Genomic DNA, 25,510 nt, shown 5'->3' on the forward strand with positions numbered 1-25,510 from the left:
TTTAATACCATTTGTATGTAATTATTTCCTGATATGTTGCACTGTATAAAGCACTTGCAATTGCTATGCAATCTATTGAGAAGTATTGATAATGTGACAAAATGTTAATTGGTTAAATACCTGTACAGGTGGATATTTTCTTTTTTTTCCACCATTTGGCCAGATGCCCGTTCTAATACTAAAAATAAATGTACTCTCAAAAATTGCCTCACAAAAATAACATAAACAAAAGAGTACGTGTCAAATCGTAATTCCACCACTAGAGTTCTCCTGTGTAAAAATCTGTCCTGCTATTTTAATGTTGGCGCTGTGTTTACCTCTCCCCAATCCTGTGCTGTGTGGCCAGGCCAGCTGGACGTAAACCTGACCATAATTCAGACAGTCTAAACTATCCCGGAAATACAAATGTAAAGTTTCTTACATTGAATCCTTTGCGGATTTATACAGTGACATATATTATTAATACTGTAGTGACGGTAAGTTGGACATTTATTTAATATCAAATGTATTACTGAAATTAACATATTACGGTTAGCTAACAGCTAGCTATCTACTGTAGCTGTACCTGTTATGAACATGGCGCGTTCTGAAAACAACGATTCTAACTAACATTCATATTTTCTGTATACGTTTTGGTAGTTGCTTTGTTACCGTCTAACAACTATTTTATTTGTCTACGTGGCTAATAAATGCATGTTTGAAAGCGTACGTTAAATAGCTAGGTAGCTGCTACAGAACTGCTTTGCTTTCCAGATCCTGCTAACGTTAGCTAGCTTGCTAACAATTATGTTGTCGAACCAGCTAACTAACGTTTTGACAAGCTTTCTTTGACACTCGCTTTGGAGATTACCCTAACCAAACGTTAGCTAGCTCCCTAGTACTAGCTATCTAGTTAACTATCAAACTGACAACATTAGCCAGCTAGCAAACTGGGAGTGGGAGCTACCAGTTAGCTAGTTTGGTCGTGTGGCCTTGGACGCCTTTGTTGAAATATCCACGGACTGTGCTGAATACTTAATCCGGAAATCAGGCCAGGGATTGGTCTGGGGAAGAGAAGGCACATTTACCCGCCTGCCCCAACTACACTATCAATGTGCGAATAGTTGGTCAGACAAAATTAAAACACAGCCACGAAAAAGCTCATTCATGTATCCAATAAGCTAATCCTGCTGGTTTTTTTTTGTTGTTTTTTTTACATCTTCAAAATAGCCCATCAGAATTTTCATTCACAGGACCTCTCCTTTAGGATGTCTGTCTCGCATACTATTATTCATGTTGAGTTTGACACGCGTATTAGTGGATTGATTGTTTGGCTAATTTGCCCATACTATATACACAGTAGATATAATTTGTCTGCCTCTGTTGAGCACTGATTGTGTTGTAAAAGTGGAAACAGAGTCACAGCTGGACCTTGAGGAAGACAACATTCATGATTCATAGCTACATTTGATAAACAAAGACTCTAAATAATAAAGTTCATCTTATTGCCACTGCTAGACCTACCTTGTATGATTTTAAGCTCTGGATTTTGATGATGGGAGTGTTGTGCTCCTGGACACCTAGCAGCCTAATTGATTGGGGAGTGTAGAACCTCTGTAGTCATGACATTATGTAGTGTCAGTCCCTAGATAGGGGTGTGTTCAGGTAGCAGCTGTGAGCGGTTGCTGTTACCTCTGGATGCATCCCAAATGGCACCCTATTCCATATTTAGTGATCTACTTTTAACCAGAATAATCCCCAGTTTACAATTGGCTCATTCATCCCCCTCCTCTCCCCTGTAACTATTCCCCAGGTCGTTGCTGCAAATGAGAATGTGTTCTCAGTCAACTTACCTGGTAAAATAATGGATAGATAAATAAATATGGGGAATATGGTAGAATTTGGGACGCTGCCTTTGTAAGGTGGCAGCGGATGTGGAGTTGGAGCACTAAGTAGTGCCCTGGCACCAAGGCACTGGTGACTCTTATTAACACCTACTCTGGTTTGCATTGCATGGGATATCACATCGCTCACTGTCACCTCTACTCCTCTCAGTTCTTATTCACCTTCTCTCAGCAGGCTGCAAGTTAGACATGGGAAGAGACATGATATTACAGTGATTTAGAGTCTGTCGTCAATCCTCAGGTTTGCAAGGAAATGTGATTTTCTTTTTGTGAAATGTTTGCCCCAAGATAAGCCTACTGCGGGAGTGGTATAGGCCTGAAATTGAGATATTCTACTGTCTTGCTAAGGCGTACACATTTAATTAAATGTTTAACAGATGCTCCTCTTTGTTTTCTAAAAAAATATTTTAAAATGTTTGTTTTTTAAAGGTGTGATTATAGGAAACATAATGTTCTCAAGCTTCCTGTAAAGAGATACTCAACCATTAGGTGGTGGATAAATGAAGACGTCTTCCTAAGGCTGTTTACACCATTGAAAAAAATGGTCAGTTCCAGTCTTAAAGGTGTGTCTCTCCCATAGGCACCAATGCAATAGCAGGTTGATCTGGTCTGCTTAGTTTATTGACTCTATATGAACCATAAAAAATTTGCAAGTGGGATGTCTCGCTTCCTCTTCCTTCAACTTCCTCTTGGATTATAGCTGAACTATGAGCCTCCAATAGGCTAAAATCTCTTGGTTAGGTTAAGTGTTGAACTATGATTGCTATAGGTTTTTAACTAGAAGGCCTACATTTTTAGAGAAGTGATTCGCTTGCTTAAATCACTTTAAAAAAATATATATATATAAAAATGTAAACTCTATGTAGGCTTCACGTACAAGATGACATGGTTATTGTAAGTAGTGGATGTGCGAGACCTTAATTTGTGAAATTTGGCTCACATTTCAATATCACATGCTTTTTAATTTGACTATGATGAATTGAAGCGAAATATGAAGTGGCTACATGATATCTATTTAGGCTATTTCCTCCTGTCTGGCCCAATGAGGTGCCAAAATGTTCAGTGAACTGGTGTGAACGGATAGTAAACCGTACACATAATTTTGTCCTTTGGTCTTTAAATGTTAGTTGAACTAAAACATGTATGGATTCGCATTCTGTTTGTGAAGTCTGTGGACTAACATTAGCATATGGTTAGCTTGGAACAGAAGTTTTTTAAATTGACATTTTACATTTCAAAGTAAAAACAAAAATGCTGGAGGACATCTTTTAAGAAGAGTAATGTGCAAAATTGGATTTGAAACATAGTTAACGGGATGGCAGGTAGCCTAGTGGTTAGAGCGTTGAGCCAGTAGTTCTGCCCTGAACAACCCACTGTTCCCCGGTAGGCCGTCATTGTAAATAAGAATTTGTTCTTAACTGACTTGCCTAGTTAAAATAAGGTTATTTATTAATAACAGGATGAGGCAAACTGCTATTGTTCCTTTCCTTAAAATCTCTTGAGTAATATTGTATTCCCTCACAGTAGACTTGTTCTATGATAGTTCTGTGAAATGGCACAGCTTTCTTCATTTCTTTTGCAAAAAAAATAAAAAAATTTTTTGGGGGGGTATTCTGTTTTTCTTCCACTGAATAGCCTAGAATATGGGTAGGCAACCCTGTTCCTGGAGTGCCGCTAATTGCGGCACTCGAGAACTAGGGTTGCCTACCCCGGGCCTGGAATCTAGATGTTGGCCATTTCTACTACAGCTCCCTAAGTGCTGATTCCTGTTACATTGCAGTGTTTAAGGGAATGATAAACAAAGCCCAATAGAACTAGACTTGGCCATACATAATAGTGTATTTTAGGATTACATTTAGCAGACACTCTTATCCATAGCTACTTACAGGAGCAATTGGGGTTAAGTGCCTTTCTCAAGGGCACAGCAGCAGATTTTTCACCTAGTTGGCTCAGGGTGTCTAACCAGCAAATTCTTGGTTACTGGGCCAACGCTCTTAACCGATAGGCTACCTGCTGACCATGGGAAGCCCCCTGTGTCACTCGCATGGTCATTGGAGCAATGTTGTGTCATGGACAATGGACATCTATTAGGCCAGTCAAAGCACGTTTCTGAGGTCTTTCTGACATGGGAATAGACATCGTTTTTGTTGTCTTGATTGGGTTGACCAATCCTGGTCCTGGAAGGCTTTGGAACCTGCAGATTCTTGTTGTTTCTTATCCTGGCTGTTTAGGCTAGGAAGATGGTTAAAGGTAGCCTGATGGAACCATCCTGATCGCTGCGTTCACCGTTCTGTTGACGTCAGTGAAATAGAATGGTGAACGTAGCGATCAGGATGGTTCCACCAGGCTAGGCTGGAGGTGTAGTTTACCCATGCCCTCTGGGTGGTGCGGCATGATGAGGATTTCTTCACTTGAGCTGAGAGGGGGAAGAAAAACAACTTTCGCTGTTCATTTCCTGATTTGAAATTGACGCATTTCAACTATGTTCCGCAGTGTCTCTAGAAGTAGCCTAATGGTTTGAAACATTACTTCTCTCCCATTCCTTGCAGGTGTCATGAATAAAGAGATCATGTCGCGTGTGGTGAAGAAGAGGCAGGCGGATCCGAAGGTGGTCCAGTACGTGTGGGCTGCCATTGAGGTCATCCGCAACCAGAAACAAATTGCCAACATGGACAGGATCTCAAAGTAAGTATTCCAGTCATTCTAGTTCTATTCCAAGACGCTTAGAAAGTGGAGACGTCACAAACGCCCCCAAAAATTGTCTTAAATATTAGTGGAGTCACCCGGCCGTTTTGTAGACTAAATGATAAGGTGTCTCCAGTTGTTTACATTTGTGATGCACCTTCTATGCATATTCACTTTCAATACATATTGAGTTTGGATCGATGGATGAATGGTGGTGGGTCTTAGCTACTGCGTTCAGGGTCATGCTTGATCAATAGGTGAAATGGTTTCATCGTTCAATACTTGACATTAAATTCCCTTTGCTTAATGCCATTCAGACCATAAATTATTTCAACCAAGCTATATTGCAGCTTCCATTGTAGCACCTATATGAATATTTGTATTTATTTAGACTGATTTAGGTCCTATTATATTGTTTTATGATTATCTTGTAATATTCTTACAGTCTAATCTAAATTAATTCATGCTGAAACCTATGCCTGATAAGTCCTTATTTTCAGTTAATGGAATAGGAATAGGGCTAATTGGAATCCTCTGGCAAACAGAGAGCCTTGGAAGTTGTCCACGAGCAGAATGAATGACACAGAGTGGCTGTTGTCATGGAGATAAAGCGATGAAATTCAATGGCAGGCACTGCTGAACTGTCTTAATGTCTTAAAATACATTTTGTATTTGAATGGATGAGGTGGTGACATTGAGAGTCCAGGAAAATAGAGTTTAATATGAAAATGAAGGCAGTTGGTACAGGAGGGGAGGTTGTGTTATCTCTTTACATTAGATGTGGAAAGACTTAGTCTGTCTGCAGAACATAAAACGGTTGGCGGCACAGTCATTAGTGGTTTTGTCCCAACTAGTCCATGTAATGGGTTGCACTGTGATGATGTGGTGGTCCCAATGCAGGTAGCAATATTTTTCTGGGGGCTAGGCCCTACTTCAAGATTTAAAATTGGATGTCTTTGGCACTCTTGTCTGCTTCTGTTTTGTTCTATTCTTGCCCATTTCCTTGTGAATTGCATATTTGGCAGCTCCTTCTGAGGTGAATGGGTTTATCCTTGGTTGAGTTGTTAGAGAATGCAGGCAGAGGCAGTGATGTTGGTGTGTTGTACCTATGCAGGTACCTGAGCCGTGTGTTTGGCATGCACCCCAAGGAGACAGCCAGGCAGCTGAGTCTGGCAGTGAAGGATGGCCTGGTGGTGGAGACTCTCACTGTGGGCTGTAAGGGCTCCAAGGCCGGCATTGAGCAGGAGGGCTACTGGCTGCCTGGAGACGAGCAGGTAAGAGAGGGGTTTTACCCAGTAGTGATAACCCAAACCCCAGCAGTCCTTGCTGGTTTCTTCATCATCAACACCTATTTCTCCTATCTCCCTCAGCAACACCTCTATGGTTCAGAAGAAAATGTACTTAGTTCAAGGAATTCTCCCTTTTATTCAATGTTTTTACATCTTTTATTTGTAAGGAGTTGTTTGTATATCTGCTATGCTAGACAACTTAGTAATACTTCAGTCATTCAGAGGTGCTGTGAACTATAGCACTGAATTCAGCATTGATTATAACGACCTGGTGATTCAAGTCATGCTGCTCCCTTACCAATTTGTATGTGAGGCTGACTTGTTAAAGTCATAGGTATGATGACCATGCACACATTCCTTTAGTACTGTAGCTCTGCTATGCACCAAACACACTGGCCCCACACAGTACAGTCAAATTTAGCACTACTCAAAGAGAACTCAATTGACTAGAGCAGCAGGACTTTAAACACTGCTTTCTGGATCACTTGCAATCACACAGGAGCCGAAGGCCGAAGGAAGCAAGGTAAGGGTGGATCGTTGTTTTCTAATTTTTTTAAATCTCTAATTTATTTTACTAACATCATTCCGCTTCAAATCACTTTTGCCACTTCTGCAGCGCAATCTGGGATTTGATGGAATCTTTTTAGAGCTGCATACTCTTTAACATAAAATCAGACAACAAAATACTAATTGAATTATCTGTTTAAAAATATGATATCAAAAGTATTTTCAGTTGTAATGGTTAACCATTTACGTCATAGCCAGTAGTTTTAACACGAGAGATGCTGATATTCCATGTGAAAAGCTTCCAGAAAGCCCGGTGTAGCGCTGTCTCGGTGGCCCAATTTCTTGCGGAATGGATCAGTCACTTCCTTTAAATATTTGCTCGCTACTTATCTACACATGTAACGTTGCTTTAAAAACAGCTAAAAAAACTAATAAACATTGCCAGGGTTCCATACAGTGAAAGCTGTTGTCTTCATGGCTTTGTTTGACACATACTTCAAAACAATTCTCCAAAGAGAGAGTCTCTGAAGAAAAAGTTTCAGAATCATAGTAGCACATTTCAATGTCATGTCTTTTGCGTGAAATGACCAGCAACGCCAGCATAGCCGCAGGTTTGTAGCAAGCATATATGATGTGTGTAGTAGATGTAGTTTTGCTGATGGTGGTAGCAGTAGTAACTCCTCAGGGAGGGGTGTGTACCTTCATTCCTCTGTGTGTTATTATCTCTGTGACTCCAGCATGATTTGGTTTGATGAACAAGGGGGTATGGTGGTGTGTTGTCTATACTATGGTTACATCCCAAATGGACTCAAATTCCCTATGTTGTGCACTACTTTTGACCAGGGCCTATGGGGTTCCCTGATCAAAAGTAGTGCACTATATAGAATAGGGGCCTTTGGGATACAGCCTATTTATGCCTGACTGTCCTTAGAAATGTTAGCTGACTGATTTCATAGGTCAGCATCGCATTTGTATTGTGTATCTGAAGAATGTCGACGTAATTACAGTACATTATGAAGTTCCGTTGTCTCAAGTGCCTGGATTCAATCCAACTGTCATGTTTGTGTCCTTGGAAGTGACCAGGGATTGCATCCCAAATGGCACCCTATTCCCTATATAGTGCACTACTTTTGACCCGGTCCCATAGGGTGCAATTTTAGACGCAAGAATGTTTCTTTCCTCCGCAACAGCAGCAGTATTTGTTGATATTCCTCGCCGTTGATCATAAACGTACATGCTGACCAAACCGGCACCGCGCGTGTGTCTGTGTACGCATGCTGCTTTTGTCTATCCACACCAGATGTGTTCATGACGCGCAGGTTAAAATACCAAAACCAACTATATTCATTTGGGGACAGATCAAAACACAAATGAAACATTCATGGCCATTTAGGTAGCTTGCTGTTGCTAGCTAATTTGTCTTGGGAGACTTTGGGTTGTTATTTTAACTGAAATTCATATGGTCCTTTTTATTTGTTGCTGGATCTTTGTAGAATTCTGACTCATTTTGAGTGTTACAAAATGGTGTGTTCTCTACTCCCGATAATTAATCCACAGATGAAAAGGAGAAACTTAGTTCGTTTTTGGTCAATTTTTTATACCCACGTGGGTATTTGCTCGTAGAAGCCAATGAGTAGATGAGAGTGGTGGGACTTGAAGCGGGTCAAGTGCCTAAAACAGAACCAAATTCTATTTTAGCGCCTGGTTATGCAGACGCGCCCCAGCAGTTTGGAAGAAATGATTGAATAACATGTTTGTGTAAATTTATCTTGCAACACTCGCTCACGCAACATGGCCGGTTTGGTCAGCATGTTCGAGGATCAACCCTTGATAAATACGTTCCAAAGTAAATAGATGATGGACCAAAGTCAGAGTGGATTTAATCCAGGCACGCCCATCGTTATTATTTAGACTCTTCTTGTTTATGATATTCCATATCCTGGTTTGTTCAGTTAATCAGAAGAGAGTGGCAGAATGGCTTGTTGATGGATGTGTTTGAGGTGAAGCTCAGTGGGGAAAGCCAAATAGCACCCTTTTCCCCTTGTTAAAGCACGACAAGGGCCCATAGCACTCTGGTCAAAAGTAGTGCTATTTTATATATGGAATAGGGTGCCATTTGGGACACATACAGTGTCTTCATGTCTGGCCTTAGCTAGTAGCTTCATGGTTATGTATTGTGAATGCAGGGAGGGCAGTGTGGGCTGTATTTGTAATGATCTCTACAGCTCTCCTGAGAGGAATGGGTATGTGGTGTGTCTATAGGGAGGTTGGCTCAGCTAGCCTGCTGCAGTGCAGAGTGCTGGTGCCTGCAAAATGTCACCCTATTCCCTATATAGTTAACTCCTTTTGACCCGGGCCCATAAGGTTCTGGTAAAAGGTAGTGCACTATGTAAGGAATAGGGTGCTATTTAAGATGGATCCCCAGGCTGGCTTATGTAATAGATGGACCTGTGCTTCCAGGCACATCTCTGCTCAGCCTGCTTTCTCTCTGCCTGGCGTGTCCCAGCTTGAGACTCTTGACAGTGTTATTGGGGTTGGGAGACAGCATGAGCCAAACTGGGTCGGGCCTACGGGTACTAGCTAGCACCTCCCCTCACAACCCCTCTGCTTTTGTTGACCGTTTTAGACAAGGCTCATTCTCCCTCCTAAAAGTTCCCCCTCTGCTGTTTTAGGGGGTCAATTATAAAAATTCAAAATAGATATAATTGCTTTGGTTAACAATGTCAATAACGTATGATATATTTGTATAAAAAAAATGTGAACTCTCCCTTGTGTTATTATACATGTGCAACAGCCTTTTGTTTTCTTACTTGAGGATGTTGGATGTCCTTCACTTGATTTAATCTCTGCAATAACCACCACACTGTAACATCATGCCAGTGTGGTGGGGATATTTATCACTCCAAGTGAGGTAGGCAATGTTACACTGTAGGAAGCATCATCAGACAGTGCTTCCCCATAGGCCTCACCCTTTTCATTCAGAATACAATAGGACAGGGACACGGCATGGACCGTGAAGTACCCTTCTACACTTGACTGGGCCAGGCACATCTAGCAGGGCTGAACACCACCAGCAGACTAGGTCTCAACTGGAAAGAGCCATCCAAAATAGCCCTGGACAGGAAAAGATATGGAGGGACCTTGTGGAGGCCTTGGTGGGGTGAGGCCTAAATAAAAATGATTTGCCTCTGGCAGAGCTTGCTTTACATCAGGCTCTCCCTCTAGGCTGGCAGTGGCACTGCTGCGTCTATGCACTGTCCTTTTGTCCTTTATGACTATTTATGGCTCTGTGTGTTAGTTTGGGCTCCTCCTCTCTGCTCCCCTGTGATGGAGTGCTCTCCAGCTCACTAGGTTTAAACAGAGCATGTGCAACAGAGGCTGGATAGAGTTGGAGGGAAGGACACAAGGATTCTGCACTGATGGAGTGTCGTAGGTTAGGTTGTCCTGTGTTAACCACCTCAACTAGGATGTTTTTATTCCTTCATCTGAAAGAAAGGGTTTTGTGGGAAGGTGTAGGCTAGTTGCAATAATAAGTCCTTATTCACTTCCTTTACCACTCAAGACTATGAGGAGGTTGTTGGTTTGAATCCCAGGCAGGCAGATGGTTTCTAGCTCTATGCGTCTTAGTGAAACCTGTAACTAGACTATAGTAAATCATGAGTAATGCTTTGAGCAGCAGGTTCAGGTTGGCAGGAATTTCCCCCACCCTTCCCGAGCTTCCATCAGCCTTTCATGCATGCACGGCCACATCAGGGTTTAATATGAACTTTGGTTGCTTCCTAAATGGCACCCTATTCCCTTTATAGTGCACTACTTTAGACCACAGCCCACCAGGGCTCTTGTCAAAAGTTGGGCACTATATAGGGAATAGGGTGCCATTTGGGAGGCATACTTCATCTAGCCTCAGAACACAGAGGGGGAACTTTAGTTGATGCGAAATATCTTAGATATGTGTGCTAATAATTACATTCCAGGAAGCAAGCGCTTCCGCAATGGTCATACATCAGCCTTAGGCCTGTAATACTCTCATCCTTCCTTCCCAAGAGGTTTATTTAAGAGATTGCCCTTTAAATAATTGGCTTGCACAGGGGTTATGCTACACAATCCACTGTACGTACACTGTTTATTTGCTAGTTAATTAATCAATGATGGGGGTGTTTAATTGCAGACGGAGAGCGAGCCGCAGGAGGAGGTCAGTCAGAATTCACTAACTAAACATTCAATAACTGTTGTTGTGAGATAATGTTTGTATAGGCTACCAGTAAAACGTTTTTATTTAACATTTATTTATACAGGAAGTCCAATTGAGGTCAGAAGACCTCTTTTCCAAGGGCGACCTGGATATAAGATAAATATGCATAGATCAAAGAACTGTGATGTGTGTTGTGGAACAGCTGGTGAAGTGGGTCCAGGAGTGGCCCCCTGGCTGGGGGTGTAGACTAGTCTCCAGCAGCCCAGCCGTCAGGTCGGTGCGGAGGGGGGGCACCGATCACTGTGCTCCGTATGTTTCAGGAATGGGAGGCAGAGAGCCACGACTGGTATTGCTTTGAGTGCCACCTGCCCGGAGACGTGCTGGTGTGTGACAACTGCTTCCGTGTCTATCACCTCAAATGCCTGTCTGACGAGTACAAGCCCCGGGACAGCGGATCCAACTGGCAGTGTGTGGTGTGCAGGGTAGGTATTCCATGTTAGTCTGCTGGTGCTGTCTAGCCTATGTCTGGGTGTAAGCTATATAGTACCTTTTATCAAATTACTCAAATGTATTATCTAGGCCCATAATTGATCATGCTGTTTTTCACTTATTAGATAAATATTATTATTTTCATGGGACCAGTACCATCCCTGTGACCTGTCCTGTCTTCTGCGTCTTGTCTGTTCTGTCTCCTTCTTGTCTGCTCTCCTGTCCTGTCTGCTCTGTCTCCTCTGTCTCTTGTTCTGTGTCCTCTCCTGTCTGCTCTGTCTCCTGTCATGTCTTCTATGTCTCCTGTCATGTCTTCTCTGTCTCCTGTCATGTCTTCTCTGTCTCCTGTTCTGTCTTCTCTGTCTCCTGTTCTGTATCCTGTCCTATCTGCTTTCCTTCTTGTCTTCTCTGTCTCCTGTTCTGTCTTCTCTGTCTCCTGTTCCTATCTGCTCTGTCTCCTGTTCTGTGTGCTCTGTCTCCTGTTCTGTCTGCTCTGTCTCCTGTCCTGTCTGCTCTGTCTCTTGTCTGCTCTGTCTCCTGTATTGTCTGCTCTCCTTCTTGTCTGCTCTGTCTCCTGTCTTCTCTGTCTTCTGTTCCTGTCTGCTCTGTCTCCTGTTCTGTCTCCTGTCCTATCTGCTCTCCTTCTTGTCTGCTCTGTCTCCTGTCTTGTCTGCTCTCCTTCTTGTCTGCTCTGTCTCCTGTCTGCTCTGTCTTGTCTGCTCTGTTTCCTGTTCTGTCTGCTGTCTCTTGTTCTGTCTGCTCTGTCTCCTGTCCTGTCTGCTCTGTCTCCTGTCCTGTCTACTCTGTCTCCTGTCCTGTCTGCTCTGTCTCCTGTCCTGTCTGCTCTGTCTCTTGTTCTGTCTGCTGTCTCTTGTTCTGTCTGCTCTCTCTCCTGTCCTGTCTGCTCTGTCTCCTGTCCTGTCTGCTCTGTCTCCTGTCCTGTCTACTCTGTCTCCTGTCCTGTCTGCTCTGTCTCCTGTCCTGTCTGCTCTGTCTCCTGTTCTGTCTCCTGTTCTGTATCCTGTCCTGTATCCTGTCCTATCTGCTCTCCTTCTTGTCTGCTCTGTCTCCTGTTCTGTCTGCTCTCCTTCTTGTCTTCTCTGTCTCCTGTTCCTATCTGCTCTGTCTCCTGTTCTGTGTGCTCTGTCTCCTGTTCTGTCTGCTCTGTGTCCTGTCCTGTCTGCTCTGTCTCTTGTCTGCTCTGTCTCCTGTCTTGTCTGCTCTCCTTCTTGTCTGCTCTGTCTCCTGTCTTCTCTGTCTTCTGTTCCTGTCTGCTCTGTCTCCTGTTCTGTCTCCTGTCCTATCTGCTCTCCTTCTTGTCTGCTCTGTCTCCTGTCTTGTCTGCTCTCCTTCTTGTCTGCTCTGTCTCCTGTCTGCTCTGTCTTGTCTGCTCTGTTTCCTGTTCTGTCTGCTGTCTCTTGTTCTGTCTGCTCTGTCTCCTGTCCTGTCTGCTCTGTCTCCTGTCCTGTCTACTCTGTCTCCTGTCCTGTCTGCTCTGTCTCCTGTCCTGTCTGCTCTGTCTCCTGTTCTGTCTCCTGTTCTGTATCCTGTCCTGTATCCTGTCCTATCTGCTCTCCTTCTTGTCTGCTCTGTCTCCTGTTCTGTCTGCTCTCCTTCTTGTCTTCTCTGTCTCCTGTTCCTATCTGCTCTGTCTCCTGTTCTGTGTGCTCTGTCTCCTGTTCTGTCTGCTCTGTGTCCTGTCCTGTCTGCTCTGTCTCTTGTCTGCTCTGTCTCCTGTCTTGTCTGCTCTCCTTCTTGTCTGCTCTGTCTCCTGTCTGCTCTGTCTTGTCTGCTCTGTTTCCTGTTCTGTCTGCTGTCTCTTGTTCTGTCTGCTCTGTCTCCTGTCCTGTCTGCTCTGTCTCCTGTCCTGTCTACTCTGTCTCCTGTCCTGTCTGCTCTGTCTCCTGTCCTGTCTGCTCTGTCTCCTGTTCTGTCTCCTGTTCTGTATCCTGTCCTGTATCCTGTCCTATCTGCTCTCCTTCTTGTCTGCTCTGTCTCCTGTTCTGTCTGCTCTCCTTCTTGTCTTCTCTGTCTCCTGTTCCTATCTGCTCTGTCTCCTGTTCTGTGTGCTCTGTCTCCTGTCCTGTCTGCTCTGTCTCCTGTCCTGTCTGCTCTGTCTCCTGTCCTGTCTGCTCTGTCTCCTGTCCTGTCTGCTCTCTCCTGTTCTGTCTGCTCTGTCTCCTGTCCTGTCTGCTCTCCTTCTTGTCTGCTCTGTGTCCTGTCCGCTCTGTCTCCTGTCTTGTCTGCTCTGTCTCCTGTCTTGTCTGCTCTGTCTCCTGTCTTGTCTGCTCGGTCTCCTATTCTGTCTGCTCTGTCTTCTATCCTGTCTGCTCTGTCTCCTGTCCTGTCTGCTCTGTCTCCTGTCCTGTCTGCTCTGTCTCCTGTCTTGTCTGCTCTGTCTCCTGTCTTGTCTGCTCTGTCTCCTGCTCTGTCTCCTGTCCTGTCTGCTCTGTCTCTTGTCTGCTCTGTCTCCTGTCTTGTCTGCTCTGTCTCCTGTCCTGTCTGCTCCTTTTTGTCTCCTGTCCTGTAAGCTCCTTCTTGTCTGCTCTGTCACCTGTTCTGTCTACTGTCTCCTGTTCTGTCTACTGTCTCCTGTTCTGTCTGCTCTGTCTCCTGTCCTGTCTGCTCTCCTTATTGTCTTCTCTGTCTCCTGTCCTGTCTGCTCTGTCTCCTGTCCTGTCTGCTCTGTCTCCTGTCCTGTCTGCTCTGTCTCCTGTCCTGTCTGCTCTGTCTCCTGTCCTGTCTGCTCTGTCTCCTGTCCTGTCTTCTCTGTCTTCTGTTCTGTCTGCTCCTGTCCTGTCTGCTCTGTCTCCTGTCCTGTCTGCTCTGTCTCCTGTCCTGTCTGCTGTCTCCTGCTCTGTCTGCTCTGTCTCCTGCTCTGTCTGCTCTGTCTCCTGTTCAGTCTGCTCTGTCTCCTGTTCTGTCTGCTCTGTCTCCTGTCCTGTCTCCTTTCCTGTCTGCTCTGTCTCCTGTTCTGTCTCCTGTTCTGTCTGCTCTATCTCCTGTCCTGTCTGCTCTGTCTTCTGTTCTGTCTGCTCTGTCTCCTGTTCTGTCTCCTGTCCTGTCTGCTCGGTCTCCTGTCCTGTCTGCTCTGTCTCCTGTCCTCTCTGCTCTGTCTCCTGTCCTGTCTGCTCTGTCTTCTGTTCTGTCTGCTCCTGTCCTGTCTGCTCTGTCTCATGTCTTGTCTGCTCTGTCTCCTGTCCTGTCTGCTCTGTCTCCTGTCCTGTCTGCTCTGTCTCCTGCTCTGTCTGCTCTGTCTCCTGTTCAGTCTGCTCTGTCTCCTGTTCTGTCTGCTCTGTCTCCTGTCCTGTCCTGTCTGCTCTGTCTCCTGTTCTGTCTCCTGTTCTGTCTGCTCTGTCTTCTGTCCTGTCTGCTCTGTCTCCTGTCTGCTCTGTCTCCTGTCCTGTCTGCTCTGTCTCCTGTCCTGTCTGCTCTGTCTCCTGTTCTGTCTGCTCTGTCTCCTGTTCTGTCTGCTCTGTCTCCTGTTCTGTCTCCTGTCCTGTCTGCTCTGTCTCCTGTCCTGTCTGCTCTCACTCTCTTCTCTCTCTCCACTGCGCTGCAGGCGGTCTTTTTCCTCCTTTTATTGTTGGGATAATTTATGATATGCAATATATTGTACACAGTCAGCTCTCATCAGTTTCTTCCCACCGCTGGTTTGAATAGAGCGCTGGATTGGTTACAGCGTCATGCTGAGCTCTCTCTCGCTCTCTTGCTCTCTCTGTCTTTTGCTCTCTCTCTCTCATTCTGCAGGGTAGTAAAAAGAAGAACCTGAACAAGCAGGAGATGTGCAAATACCTGCGTTTTATCATTCAGCGCATGAAAGAGAGGGTGAGTGTTCCATGGAACAGTTAGTTTTGTGTTCAGCGTATGTATGTAGGGCCCAAATGGCACCATATTCCCTATATTTTGCACTACTTTTGACCAGCCCTCCCATTGGTCTCTGGTCAAAAGTAGTGCACTATGTAGGGTATAGATTGCCATTTGGGCCTTAAACACCATATTGAATCAGAGCACTGCCATGTTTTATATTACTTAAAATCAAGGCCAGTAAAATCTCCCACCACAAAGGTCTGGGTTGTTTCCAGCCCCCCGCCTCTTCCTACTCCTTTTCGTCCATAAAAGTGATATTAAATTATTTTTTTTCGGGCTTGCAGGCCGTGGACTTGAACAAGAAAGGCAAAGACACTAGACACCCGATGTACAGAAGGCTCATCCACACCTCGCTGGACGTCACCAACATTCAGGAGGTAACTAAGTGGCCTTAATACACTGCTGAACACAGGGTTTCACACTGTGGTTCTGTCCCAAATGGAACCATATTCCCTGTGTAGTGCACTTCTTTTGACCAGAGTCATTTGGGACGCATTCGGGATTTCACACTATTATTTAGTTATGGAAGACCGAACCAAGACAGAGACTAAAAAACAGCTTCTATCACCAGGCCATCAGACTGTTGAACAGCCATCACTAGCCGCCTACCAAGTGACGCAGAAACTCACTCTCACAAAACACACACACAAGCTATCAATAACATACATACCTCAAACTCACAAACATGCACACACACACACACACACACACACACACACACACACACACACACAGCCGACGCTGCTGTCCCATGTTATAGAGGAATTAAACCACTGGACACTTCCTGTTTCACACTGTATTAAACCCTGTATTCCCCACATGGTTCATTCTAACATTTCTACTACTGTACATTGGATTTTAGTTACACTGTTTATGCACACTGCATTTGTATGTTTATGCTGGATTCTTGACAGAGCTCACTCATATATTTACTGCTGTATATATCTAGTGTAAATGAATCGGTGTGTATATATGTATAAATTGCATTTCGATTCGTTTTACACTGCTATTTGGGTTGTTAATTAGATTCGTTACGATGTTTCTCGAGTGACATTTAAAAAAATGTTTTGATTATTTGTGTGCTTGATTTGACATTTTACTGCATCGTTAGGAGCTAGTAACATAAGCATTTCGCTGCACCCGCTATAACATCTGCCAAACTGTGTATGCGACCAATAAACTTTGATTTGAATTCCCTGCCCTTTGAACCTTTCATGATATATTGTATACTGTTGAATCCTTTAGTTTATCCAATGTCGAATGTAGGCTACTGTCCGAAAAAAAACATGTCCACTGATGTCTTCTGCCATCCGATCTTCCTCATGTTGTTCATAATGCAATCCCTCGGTTGTCTCAAATGGCACCCTATTCCTTCATAGTGCACTACTTCTGACCAGGCCAAATGCACTACAGTGCCTTTGGAAAGTATTCAGACCCCATGACTTATTCCACATTTTGTTACATTACAGCCTTATTCTAAAATGGATTAAATAGTTTTCCCCCTCATCAATCTACACACAATAACCTATAATGACAAATCAAAAACTGGTTTTTAGAAATGTTTGCAAAACCCCCCCGGAAATATCACATTTACAAAAGTATTCAGACCCTTTACTCAGTACTTTGTTGACGCACCTTTGGCAGTGATTACAGCCTTGAGTCTTCTTGGGTATAATGTTACAAGCTTGGCACACCTGTATTTGGGGAGTTTCTCCCGTTCTTCTCTGCAGAGCTTCTCAAGCTCTGTCAGGTTGGATGGGGAGCGTCGCTGTACAGCTTTTTTCAGGTCCCCAGAGATGTTCGATCGGGTTCTGGTTGAGCCACTCAAGGACATTCAAAGAATTGTCCCGAAGCCACTCCTGCATTGTCTTGGATGTGTGGTTAGGGTCGTTGTCCTGAGCGCTCTGGAGCAGGTTTTCATCAAGGATCTCTCTGTACTTTGGTCCGTTCATCTTCCCCTCGACTGGTCTCCCAGTCCCTGCCACTGAAAAACATCCCCACGGCATGATGCTGCCACCACCATGCTTCACCTTAGCCAGGTGATGAGTGGTGCCTGCTTTTCTCCAGATGACACGCTTGGCAATCAGGCCAAAGAGTTCAATATTGGATTCATCAGATCAGAGAATCTTGTTTCTCGTGGTCTGAGAGTCCTTTAGGTGCCTTTTGGCAAACTCCAAGTGGGCTGTCATGTGCCTTTTGGAGTGGCTTCCATCTGGCCACTCGACCATAAAGGCTTGATTGGTGGAGTGCTGCAGAGATGGTTCTCTTTGTGGAAGGTTCTCCCATCTCTACAGAGGAACTCTGGAGCTCCATGGGGTTCTTGGTCACGTCCCTGACCAAGGCCCTTCTCCCCGATTGCTCAGTTTGGCCTGGCCGCTAGCTCTAGGAAGAGTCTTGGTGATTGCAAACTTCTTCCAGTTAAGAATGATGGAGGCCACTGTTCTTGGGGACCTTAATGCTGCAGACATTTTTTGGTACCCTTCCCCAGATCTGTGCCTCGACACACTCCTGTCTCGGAGCTCTACGGACAATTCCTTCAACCTCATTGCTTGGTTTTTGCTCTGACATGCACTGTCAAATGTGGGACCTTATATAGACAGGTGTGTGCCTTTACAAATCATGTCCAGTCAATTTAATTTACCACAGGTGGACTCCAATCAAGCTGTACAAACATCTCAAGGATGATCACTGGAAATAGGATGCAACCGAGCTCAATTTCAAGTCTCATAGCAAAGGATCTGAATAAATGTGTAAATAAGGTACATTTGTGCAAATTTCTAAAAACCTGTTTTTGCTTTGTCATTGTGTGTAGATTGATGAGGAAAAAATTTAATTGAATCCGTTTTAGAATAATGCTGTAACATAACAAAATTGAATACCTTCCGAATGCACTGTACATGTGGTGCTATTTGGGACTCGGCCCCATGTTGTTTGGTAAGGGTCTGTGTAAGGGCATGTCAGATGTAGCCCCAGTATAAAGCTGTGATTGTGTAGCCAACGCTACAGGCTATCAGATTGCCTCTCCTCACAGCGAGGGGGTCAGTGAGGTCTCCTCTGCACTGTGATCACTGGTGCATTCCGCCAGCCAAACCCTGCCTGCCAAATAGGCTGGAAAACAGCAGAGCGCTGTTTTCATGAGTGCACATTGTATCAAAACGTTTTGCAACAGAAAACAACATTTTTGAGATGTTCCTAGTATATATGTTTCACTCCTTTTGGTGTCTAGTGAATACAATCTAGGCCTTTGGAAAACAGCACTTGGGTCTGCCCTGGATGTGTGGTGCACTGCCCTCCTCTGATCTCTTATGGTACTGCAACCACACCACAGCCCCCTCTGTCCTGCCCAGTGTGAATAGGCCTCTTTGTGCTCTCGCTCTCTCTCTTTTGCAGAACCTCACCGAGGGGAAATACAAGAGCTTCGACGAGTTCAAGGCAGATGCCCAGCTGATCGTGCACAATACCGCCATTTTGTTTGGAGGTGGGGGGGGTGTTCACAACCACTCTGTTATCATGGTCTGCGTCCCAAATTGCACCCTATTCTCTTTATAGTGGACCACAGGGCTCTGGTCAAAAGTAGGGAATAAGGTGCCATTTGGGACACATCCATGAAGAGCATATTGCTATCAGATTTCCCTCCTATTATTAATTGCAGCTGTAACATAAGACTGTATAGTTGTTGCAGAAATGTCATTTTATTAGGACCCAGTCTAATGTGTTATTGGACAACCAAGGCTCTCTTCATGTAGTTGAAATGCCGTTCTTGTGATGACATGTTCAATAGAACAAAGTCTTTTAAATGTACTTGAATGTTATTTTCCCAACGTTAACAAAACCTGTTTTTGCTGCAGTGCATAGTGACCAGGCTGAAATAGCACGGTTGCTCTACAGTGACACATGCCATGAGGTAAACAGTAAAAAAAAATATCTGCACACAATGACATTTGTATTGCAGTATTCTAGGAGGTTGTGGCATGGAAGCTGTTTATTGCTCTCTATTCTCTTAATTTAATCTCTCTCTTTCTCTCCCCAGTTAAACGAGTTAATGCTATGTAAGAACTGTTTCTACCTGTCCAACGCTCGACCTGACAACTGGTTCTGCTACCCCTGTGTGAGTATGAAACTGTTTTGGCTTCAATGCCCCTGCGGATTTGATTGTTGAAGCACCAATATAGCCCCAATATAATTGCCTTAAGGGGACAAAGAAAGTTGATTGAATTGTATGTATTATCTTTGCTTGTGCTTGTTGTTGCAGACTCCTAATCACGAGGTGGTGTGGGCTAAGATGAAGGGCTTTGGCTACTGGCCAGCGAAGATCCTGCAGAGAGAGGACAATCAGGTGGACGTCCGCTTCTTTGGCCACCAGCACCAGAGGTCAGCCATTACACTGGGCACTAAGCTGTATACAGAAAAATAGTAGATCATCTTGCGCTTCTTTTCCAGAATCTCTAGCTGTAATATCCCCTGGCTATGGAGCTATGAGGGAGGCCCTGGTTGCTCTGACTGTTGTCTCCTCGTCCCCAGAGCGTGGATCCCGGCAGACAACATCCAGGACATCAAGGTGTCGGTGCAACAGCTGCAGGTGAAGCGCAGCGCGGGCTGGAAGAAGGCCTGTGATGAGCTGGAGCTATCCCAGCGTTTCCAGAGGGAGGGCCGCTTCTGGAAGACCAAGATGGTGGAGAGGCTGGAGGAGAGGAGAGGAGACGGAGAGGAGAGGCTGACAGAGAGGCCGGAGGAGGCCGAGTCCTCCATCTCATCCACCAGCAACACCAACGAGCAGGTCAAACATGTACGTATGCTGCGCTGCAATTGCCTCTCTCTCTCTCACACACACACACACACACACACACACACACACTGCGGTTTGCATATAGGCCCACAGCTCACTAACAGCTACTCTGGTATGTATGTTTAGCAGCGCCACCTGGTGGCTGATATTACAGGGCCTGTATTTTATTGAATTTTAATGATTGAGAATGTGAGGATCAACACAAACCTTCATATCCCTACACCATCTGTGTTGTCATGGCTCTAGCTCTGATCGTTGCTGTAGTGACAGAAACAGTGTATCTAACAGAGGTGTTAGAAATCTGTTAGATACTGCAGTTCTGTAATTTCTCCACAGCAGAAAGCAGACAGACAGGCAGACCGAGACCGACAGACAGACAGTCAGGAGCCTAAAGCAAAGAAGAGCCGTCGCGGTCAAGCTCCGGATCCCAAAGAGGAAGTCAGTGTAAGTATCCTTACACACTGCTGTTGTATGATCACTCAGCCATTGTATTGCTATAGTGTTTTTTTTTTTATTGTGTTCGTTTTAATGTCTGTGTCCATTTCTCTATCTCTCACCCCCTCTCTCCCCCAGGACCCGGAGCCTGAGATAGAGGCTGTGAGCAGCAGCCAGGAGATCCCCGTGACGACGCCCCACCAGCCAGAGAAGCTGTCTGTCTCCACGCAGACCAAGAAGGCCTCAGCCGCCTCGCCACGCTGCCTGCACCGCAGCACCCAGACCACCTCTGATGGAGCCTGCCAGAACATGTGCCACGAGAAGTACACCAAGATCTTCAACGACGTCAAGGACATGATGAAGGCCGACAACAAGAGGGAGACTGAGCGTGTGGTTCGTGAGGCCCTGGAGAAGGTGAGGGACTGGGGATTGAGACCGACACGGGGTTTGAGAGGCCCTGGAGTAGGTGAGGGACTGGGGGATTGAGACCGACGGGGGGTTCGAGAGGCCTGGAGTAGGTGAGGGACTGGGGGATTGAGACCGATGGGGGGTTCGAGAGGCCCTGGAGTAGGTGGGGGATTGAGACCGATGGGGGGTTCGAGAGGCCCTGGAGTAGGTGAGGGACTGGGGGATTGAGACGGGGGGTCTGAGTGAAGCTGGGGTTGTACCAGGAGAGGTGAGGGAACCTGGAGACTGACACTGAGAAAAGGTTTTATTGAATTTTAAGAAAAGGAACCAGCTAAAACATGAGTATATGACATGTATCAAGACTTTAACCTGCACTAAAATGACAGTAATAACCCCTGATCCAAAAGCACCTACAGTAAGTTCAGAATATGCTCCTGAGCTGAGGGTCCTTCTCTGTGGTGTGTCTCCAGTTGCGTTCTGAGATGGAGGAAGAGAAGAGGCAGGCGGTGAGCAAGGCGGTGTCGGGGGCCCAGGCTGAGATGGAGAGAAAGTGTAAGACGGTGAAGGAGAAGTGTAAGGAGGAGCTGGTGGAGGAGGTGAAGAAGATGGTGGCCCAGCACAAGCAGCTACTCTCCACCACCAAGAAGAAGCAGTGGGTGAGTGAGACCTTTCCCTCGTTCTCTACCACACACAGCTGTCTGTTCAAACCAGTGTCTCACTCATTGAGACCTAATGGGCTAAATCCATAGTATATTTGGACATGCAAAGTTTTTACATTGTGTTAGCTACATGCAGGGCAAAGAACACCACTATCTAGCTAAGATCTGCCCCACAACCCACTACCAAACTAAGCACATCCTTGACCTTTTCGGATTCTTAACTCCATAACCAAAAGTACATAATTAGAGCAGTACTAAACATAGTAAAATATAATGTATCAATTGAATATGACAATGACTGAACAACAGCAAGTCAGTTATTGTAATATTGGCATTCACAAACTCTCATAGTCTGACCCTGTGTGTGTGTGTGTGTGTGTGTGTGTGTGTGTGAATCGTCCAGTGTTATAACTGTGAGGAGGAAGCCATGTACCACTGCTGCTGGAACACCTCCTACTGCTCCATCAAGTGTCAACAGGAGCACTGGCACGCCGACCACAAACGCACCTGCCGTAGGAAGAGATGAGCAACCGCGCCCCCTACCCTAGCTCGCCTTCCCATTGGCTCGCCCCACTGTCACTCACCCAACCACACCCCTACCTGCCTTCCTGAACACTTTGTGGACCGAATCTTTGCTCAACGTCTGAAAAAATGGTCTCTTCATTTTATTTCATTACATTATTATTTAGTATACCCAGTGTATTGATTTGTTTAGTTTTTCCCCAAATCAAGACCATGGCTCGAATGCATAGCATGGTATGATTTTTTTTATTGTGCTAATTTGACCTATGTTGGAGAATGTGTTATTTAAGTTTGTAATAACCAATGAGCATTAACTGAATACATTTTATTACCTGAATTTTTTTATCACTTTTCTTACTGTACATGTTTAACAATTAATATGACAGTCGATTTTAAACCGTAAGTACTATTGCAATGTTGAATAAGCTCTGCTTTCATACAGAAAATATTTTAAAAAATGCTATAAAAAAAACATGAGGAAAAGAAACTGCAAAACGGTAAGTGTAGATGACCCATGAACATTTAGCATGATTTTATCATGAACATAGTTTGGTGAACGGCACCTTTTTTATTGTTTTTACATGCATCTATCATCTTCAAGTCACTTAAAACATCATTGGGAACAGGGTTCTGAAGTCGGCTATAAAGAAGCTGACAGAAATCTTCCGTTTGTTATTATGCACATTTTGGCTTGGCTTTTTGAATACATTGTCATTTTTATGAATCAAAGAAAAAGTCAAACATTTCTTGGGGGAATATATAGCAATCTTTACTGAGCTGGATCTTAGAGAGGTTCCTTCCTAATTTGACCGTTTGCACATTTCATTTCTTTTCACAACCCAAATGCTTGTAATATTGCCAAAAACAACATTTGTTGAACCTTATCTTAACAGAGAAACTGTGTTGAGTGCTGTTTTTTTCCCCCCTCGTTTCATTTTTTTGGTTGGCATCAGTGTCATGGTTATTGTGATGTTCACTGTAAGTACACTTTTAGAATACTCAGTGACTAGTTATGAGACTCTTCACTGCATATGCTGTAGTTGGTGGTTAGTTTCTGTTGTTTCAACTCCATCCTCATATTCTGAGTAATGGGATGTGCATGTTTGATAGTTTCACATTTTTATTACTAGGGAAAAAAGCTTGCAGAGTATTTTGGTTTCCCATAGACAATGAATACGGATGGACCAATATAAAATATATGCAAATATGAATGATCAGGCTTGTTATCTTTTAGTCATTTTTATTTTTCTCTTACTTGAGTCTGAATGGTGTGCAATGTTATTATCCTTTTTTTGACTTGTCTTGGATCATTTCTTAAAGGGTAATGTAATTGCCAATTTGATTTTGAACAGAAGTACTAACCAAGAGGCTACTTGGGAAGTCAGACAATATTGGAAGTCCATGGGACTGTTTCCTTAGTTATGAAGAGCCGACTGAACAGAGGAAATGTCATCACCTGCATTCATTCATTTTATTGCCTAGTTTTGGACACTCCGTTTTCAATGATGGCAACTCTCTCTTCCGTTAGCTCTGACAAGTGCATCACTTTTCAGAACTAACACAATTATTTGTACTAGTTAGAACAATATGATTTATTTTGAACATTGTATTTTTCTCTTTCCTTAACCATATTCTATGTTTTGTTATTTTTCAATCAGAGAAGCAGCATAATGTTTAGAAGTTATTAACAAACTGCTTGATTTGGGACGTGTTTGAATTATGTTCTGTTTAATACTGATGCACTCCCTCAGGAGACCATGGACAGAATCATGCATGTCCTGCACGAATGCCACAATCTCTCTTTCTCTCTCAATCTCTCATGGCGTTCTTAACAAAATCATATTCTGTTTGTCATGGTTGCACTACATGTAAATAAACTTGTTCTCTTACACCATGTAATTCTCATGAGATTATAAACTACACACACTGATGGTACAGTCTAATGGAAGTTATTTACATTTCTGAGGTTTGCAACTCCAGTTTCCCCACCTGCGCGCTGCCCTCTATTTGAAAGGCTAAGAGAGAGGACTAATGTAATTGTGGAATTAAGCTATCTATAAATATGTTAACTTGAAAACCAGCAGAACCCTGCAGTTGTCCCCTCACATATGGCCAATTGTCTATCTATTACTGAGGTGACGGACTGTCCAGACCTCAACCACTTGTTACAAACACTTCTTTGTCTGCGCTTTGGAAAGTGTTACATAGGGGTTAGATCCAATTTGTGAATTTTCTCGGCTTCTACTACAGTATGTATTTTATATTTGTCCATCCCTGTATGATGCTCATTTGTGATTTTTTTTTCCCTATGTGGAAATATTTTGATGTCATTCCAATTTGTGTGAAGTATTTCTGGTAACTTGCATGAGTAAGATGTGTGTATTACAGTCCTTTTTTCATGTTAAAAGACAGTTGCACTTCCTGAAAATGATGCAATATGACAATGATATTTCCTTTTCCTCTGAAATTGCAGTCTAGCAAATTTTCTCACCATTTAATTGAGTAAACACTAACTTTGGTGAGGAAAGTAAAGTTTACTGTCTCACCCATGACAACATCTATAGGATTCTTTGACTTGGTCAACTTTTACCCTGTCCATATGCACACTATTAATAGTGGCTTAACATTTTTTATACTCCCGGCATTTTGTTTTACGCTTTAGCTAGCAATATGTATATACATATATTCTATGTGCTAACATGGAGAAATAAATGTATCAACAAGTTCATGTAGTCGAGTATTCGTTTTTATGTCCATCGGGAGATAACTCGGTAACTATGGGCCCTGGTCAAAAGTAATGCATTTTGGGACTCAGACAATATACTCAATGAAACCTGGGAAATGTTTACAAGGTAAGACAGATGTTTTTGTTTTTTTCTGGAACTAAGAAGGTACTTTTTTTGATCAGTAGAACAATGTTCACTGTGCAATAAAAGTAAACTCAATTTCAGATCTTTTCAAACATACTTTCTCATATTGTTGGCCTTACCATAGAATGGGATTCAATCCGATCAGCGGTAGATCCCCAAAAAGGGGAAATTCGATTGAGCCAACATACAGTGGCTTGCGTAAGTATTCATCCCCCTTGGAATTTTTCCTATTTTGTTGCCTTACAACCTGGAATTAAAATATATATATTTTTTTTTGGGGGGGGGGGTTGTATCATTTGATTTGCACAACATTCCTACCACTTTGAAATGCAAAATATTTTTTTATTGTGAAACACAAAATCAGAATTTGAGCATGCATATCTATTCACCCCCCCAAAGTCAATAATTTGTAGAGCCATCTTTTGCAGCAATTACAGCTGCAAGTCTCTTGGGTTATGTCTCTATAAGCTTGACACATCTAGCCACTGGGATTTTTGCCCATTCTTCAAAGGCAAAACTGCTCCAGCTCCTTCAAGTTGGATGGGTTCCGCTGGTGTACAGCAATCTTTGTCATACCGCCGATTCTCAATTGGATTGAGGTCTGGGCTTTGCCTTGACCATAACAAGACATTAAAATGTTTCCCCTTAAACCACTCGAGTGTTGCTTTAGCAGTATGCTTAGGGTCATTGTCATGGTGGAAGGTGAACCACCGTCCCAGTCTCAAATCTCTGGAAGACTGAAACATGTTTCCCTCAAGAATATCCCTGTATTTTGTGCCATCCATCATTCCTTCAATTTTGACCAGTTTCCCAGTCCCTGCCGATGGAAAAACATCACCACAGCATGATGCTGCCACCACCATGCTTCACTGTGGGGATGGTGTTCTCGAGGGTGATGAGAGGTGTTGGGTTCGC

At 43.9% G+C, this 25,510-nt stretch overlaps 1 protein-coding gene across 8 annotated transcripts; it reads left to right on the forward strand.

Annotated features, from left to right (window-relative positions):
- The first annotated feature begins 262 nt into the window (after nt 1-262).
- zmynd11 (zinc finger, MYND-type containing 11) lies at nt 263-24,450 on the forward strand. 8 transcript variants are annotated; one of them, XM_036966911.2, is made up of 17 exons: nt 275-476; nt 4,433-4,568; nt 5,683-5,842; nt 6,357-6,380; nt 10,533-10,556; nt 10,877-11,038; nt 14,796-14,873; nt 15,200-15,292; nt 18,306-18,393; nt 18,764-18,819; nt 18,946-19,023; nt 19,168-19,286; nt 19,437-19,701; nt 20,038-20,145; nt 20,275-20,550; nt 21,015-21,200; nt 21,607-24,450. In XM_036966911.2, the coding sequence occupies exons 2-17, from the start codon at nt 4,438-4,440 to the stop codon at nt 21,727-21,729; spliced, it is 1,971 nt and encodes a 656-aa protein (XP_036822806.2). In that variant the 5' UTR covers nt 275-476; nt 4,433-4,437; the 3' UTR covers nt 21,730-24,450. The 8 variants fall into 8 exon arrangements, with proteins under 8 accessions (XP_090080920.1, XP_036822806.2, XP_036822807.2 ...); XM_036966912.2 differs by having other exon boundaries at nt 20,041-20,145; XM_036966913.2 differs by lacking the exon at nt 10,533-10,556.
- The last annotated feature ends 1,060 nt before the right edge of the window (nt 24,451-25,510 follow it).

The sequence above is a fragment of the Oncorhynchus mykiss genome, chromosome 28 (assembly GCF_057628025.1).
Source record: "Oncorhynchus mykiss isolate SJ-2025 chromosome 28, ASM5762802v1, whole genome shotgun sequence".
Lineage (NCBI taxonomy): Eukaryota > Metazoa > Chordata > Actinopteri > Salmoniformes > Salmonidae > Oncorhynchus > Oncorhynchus mykiss.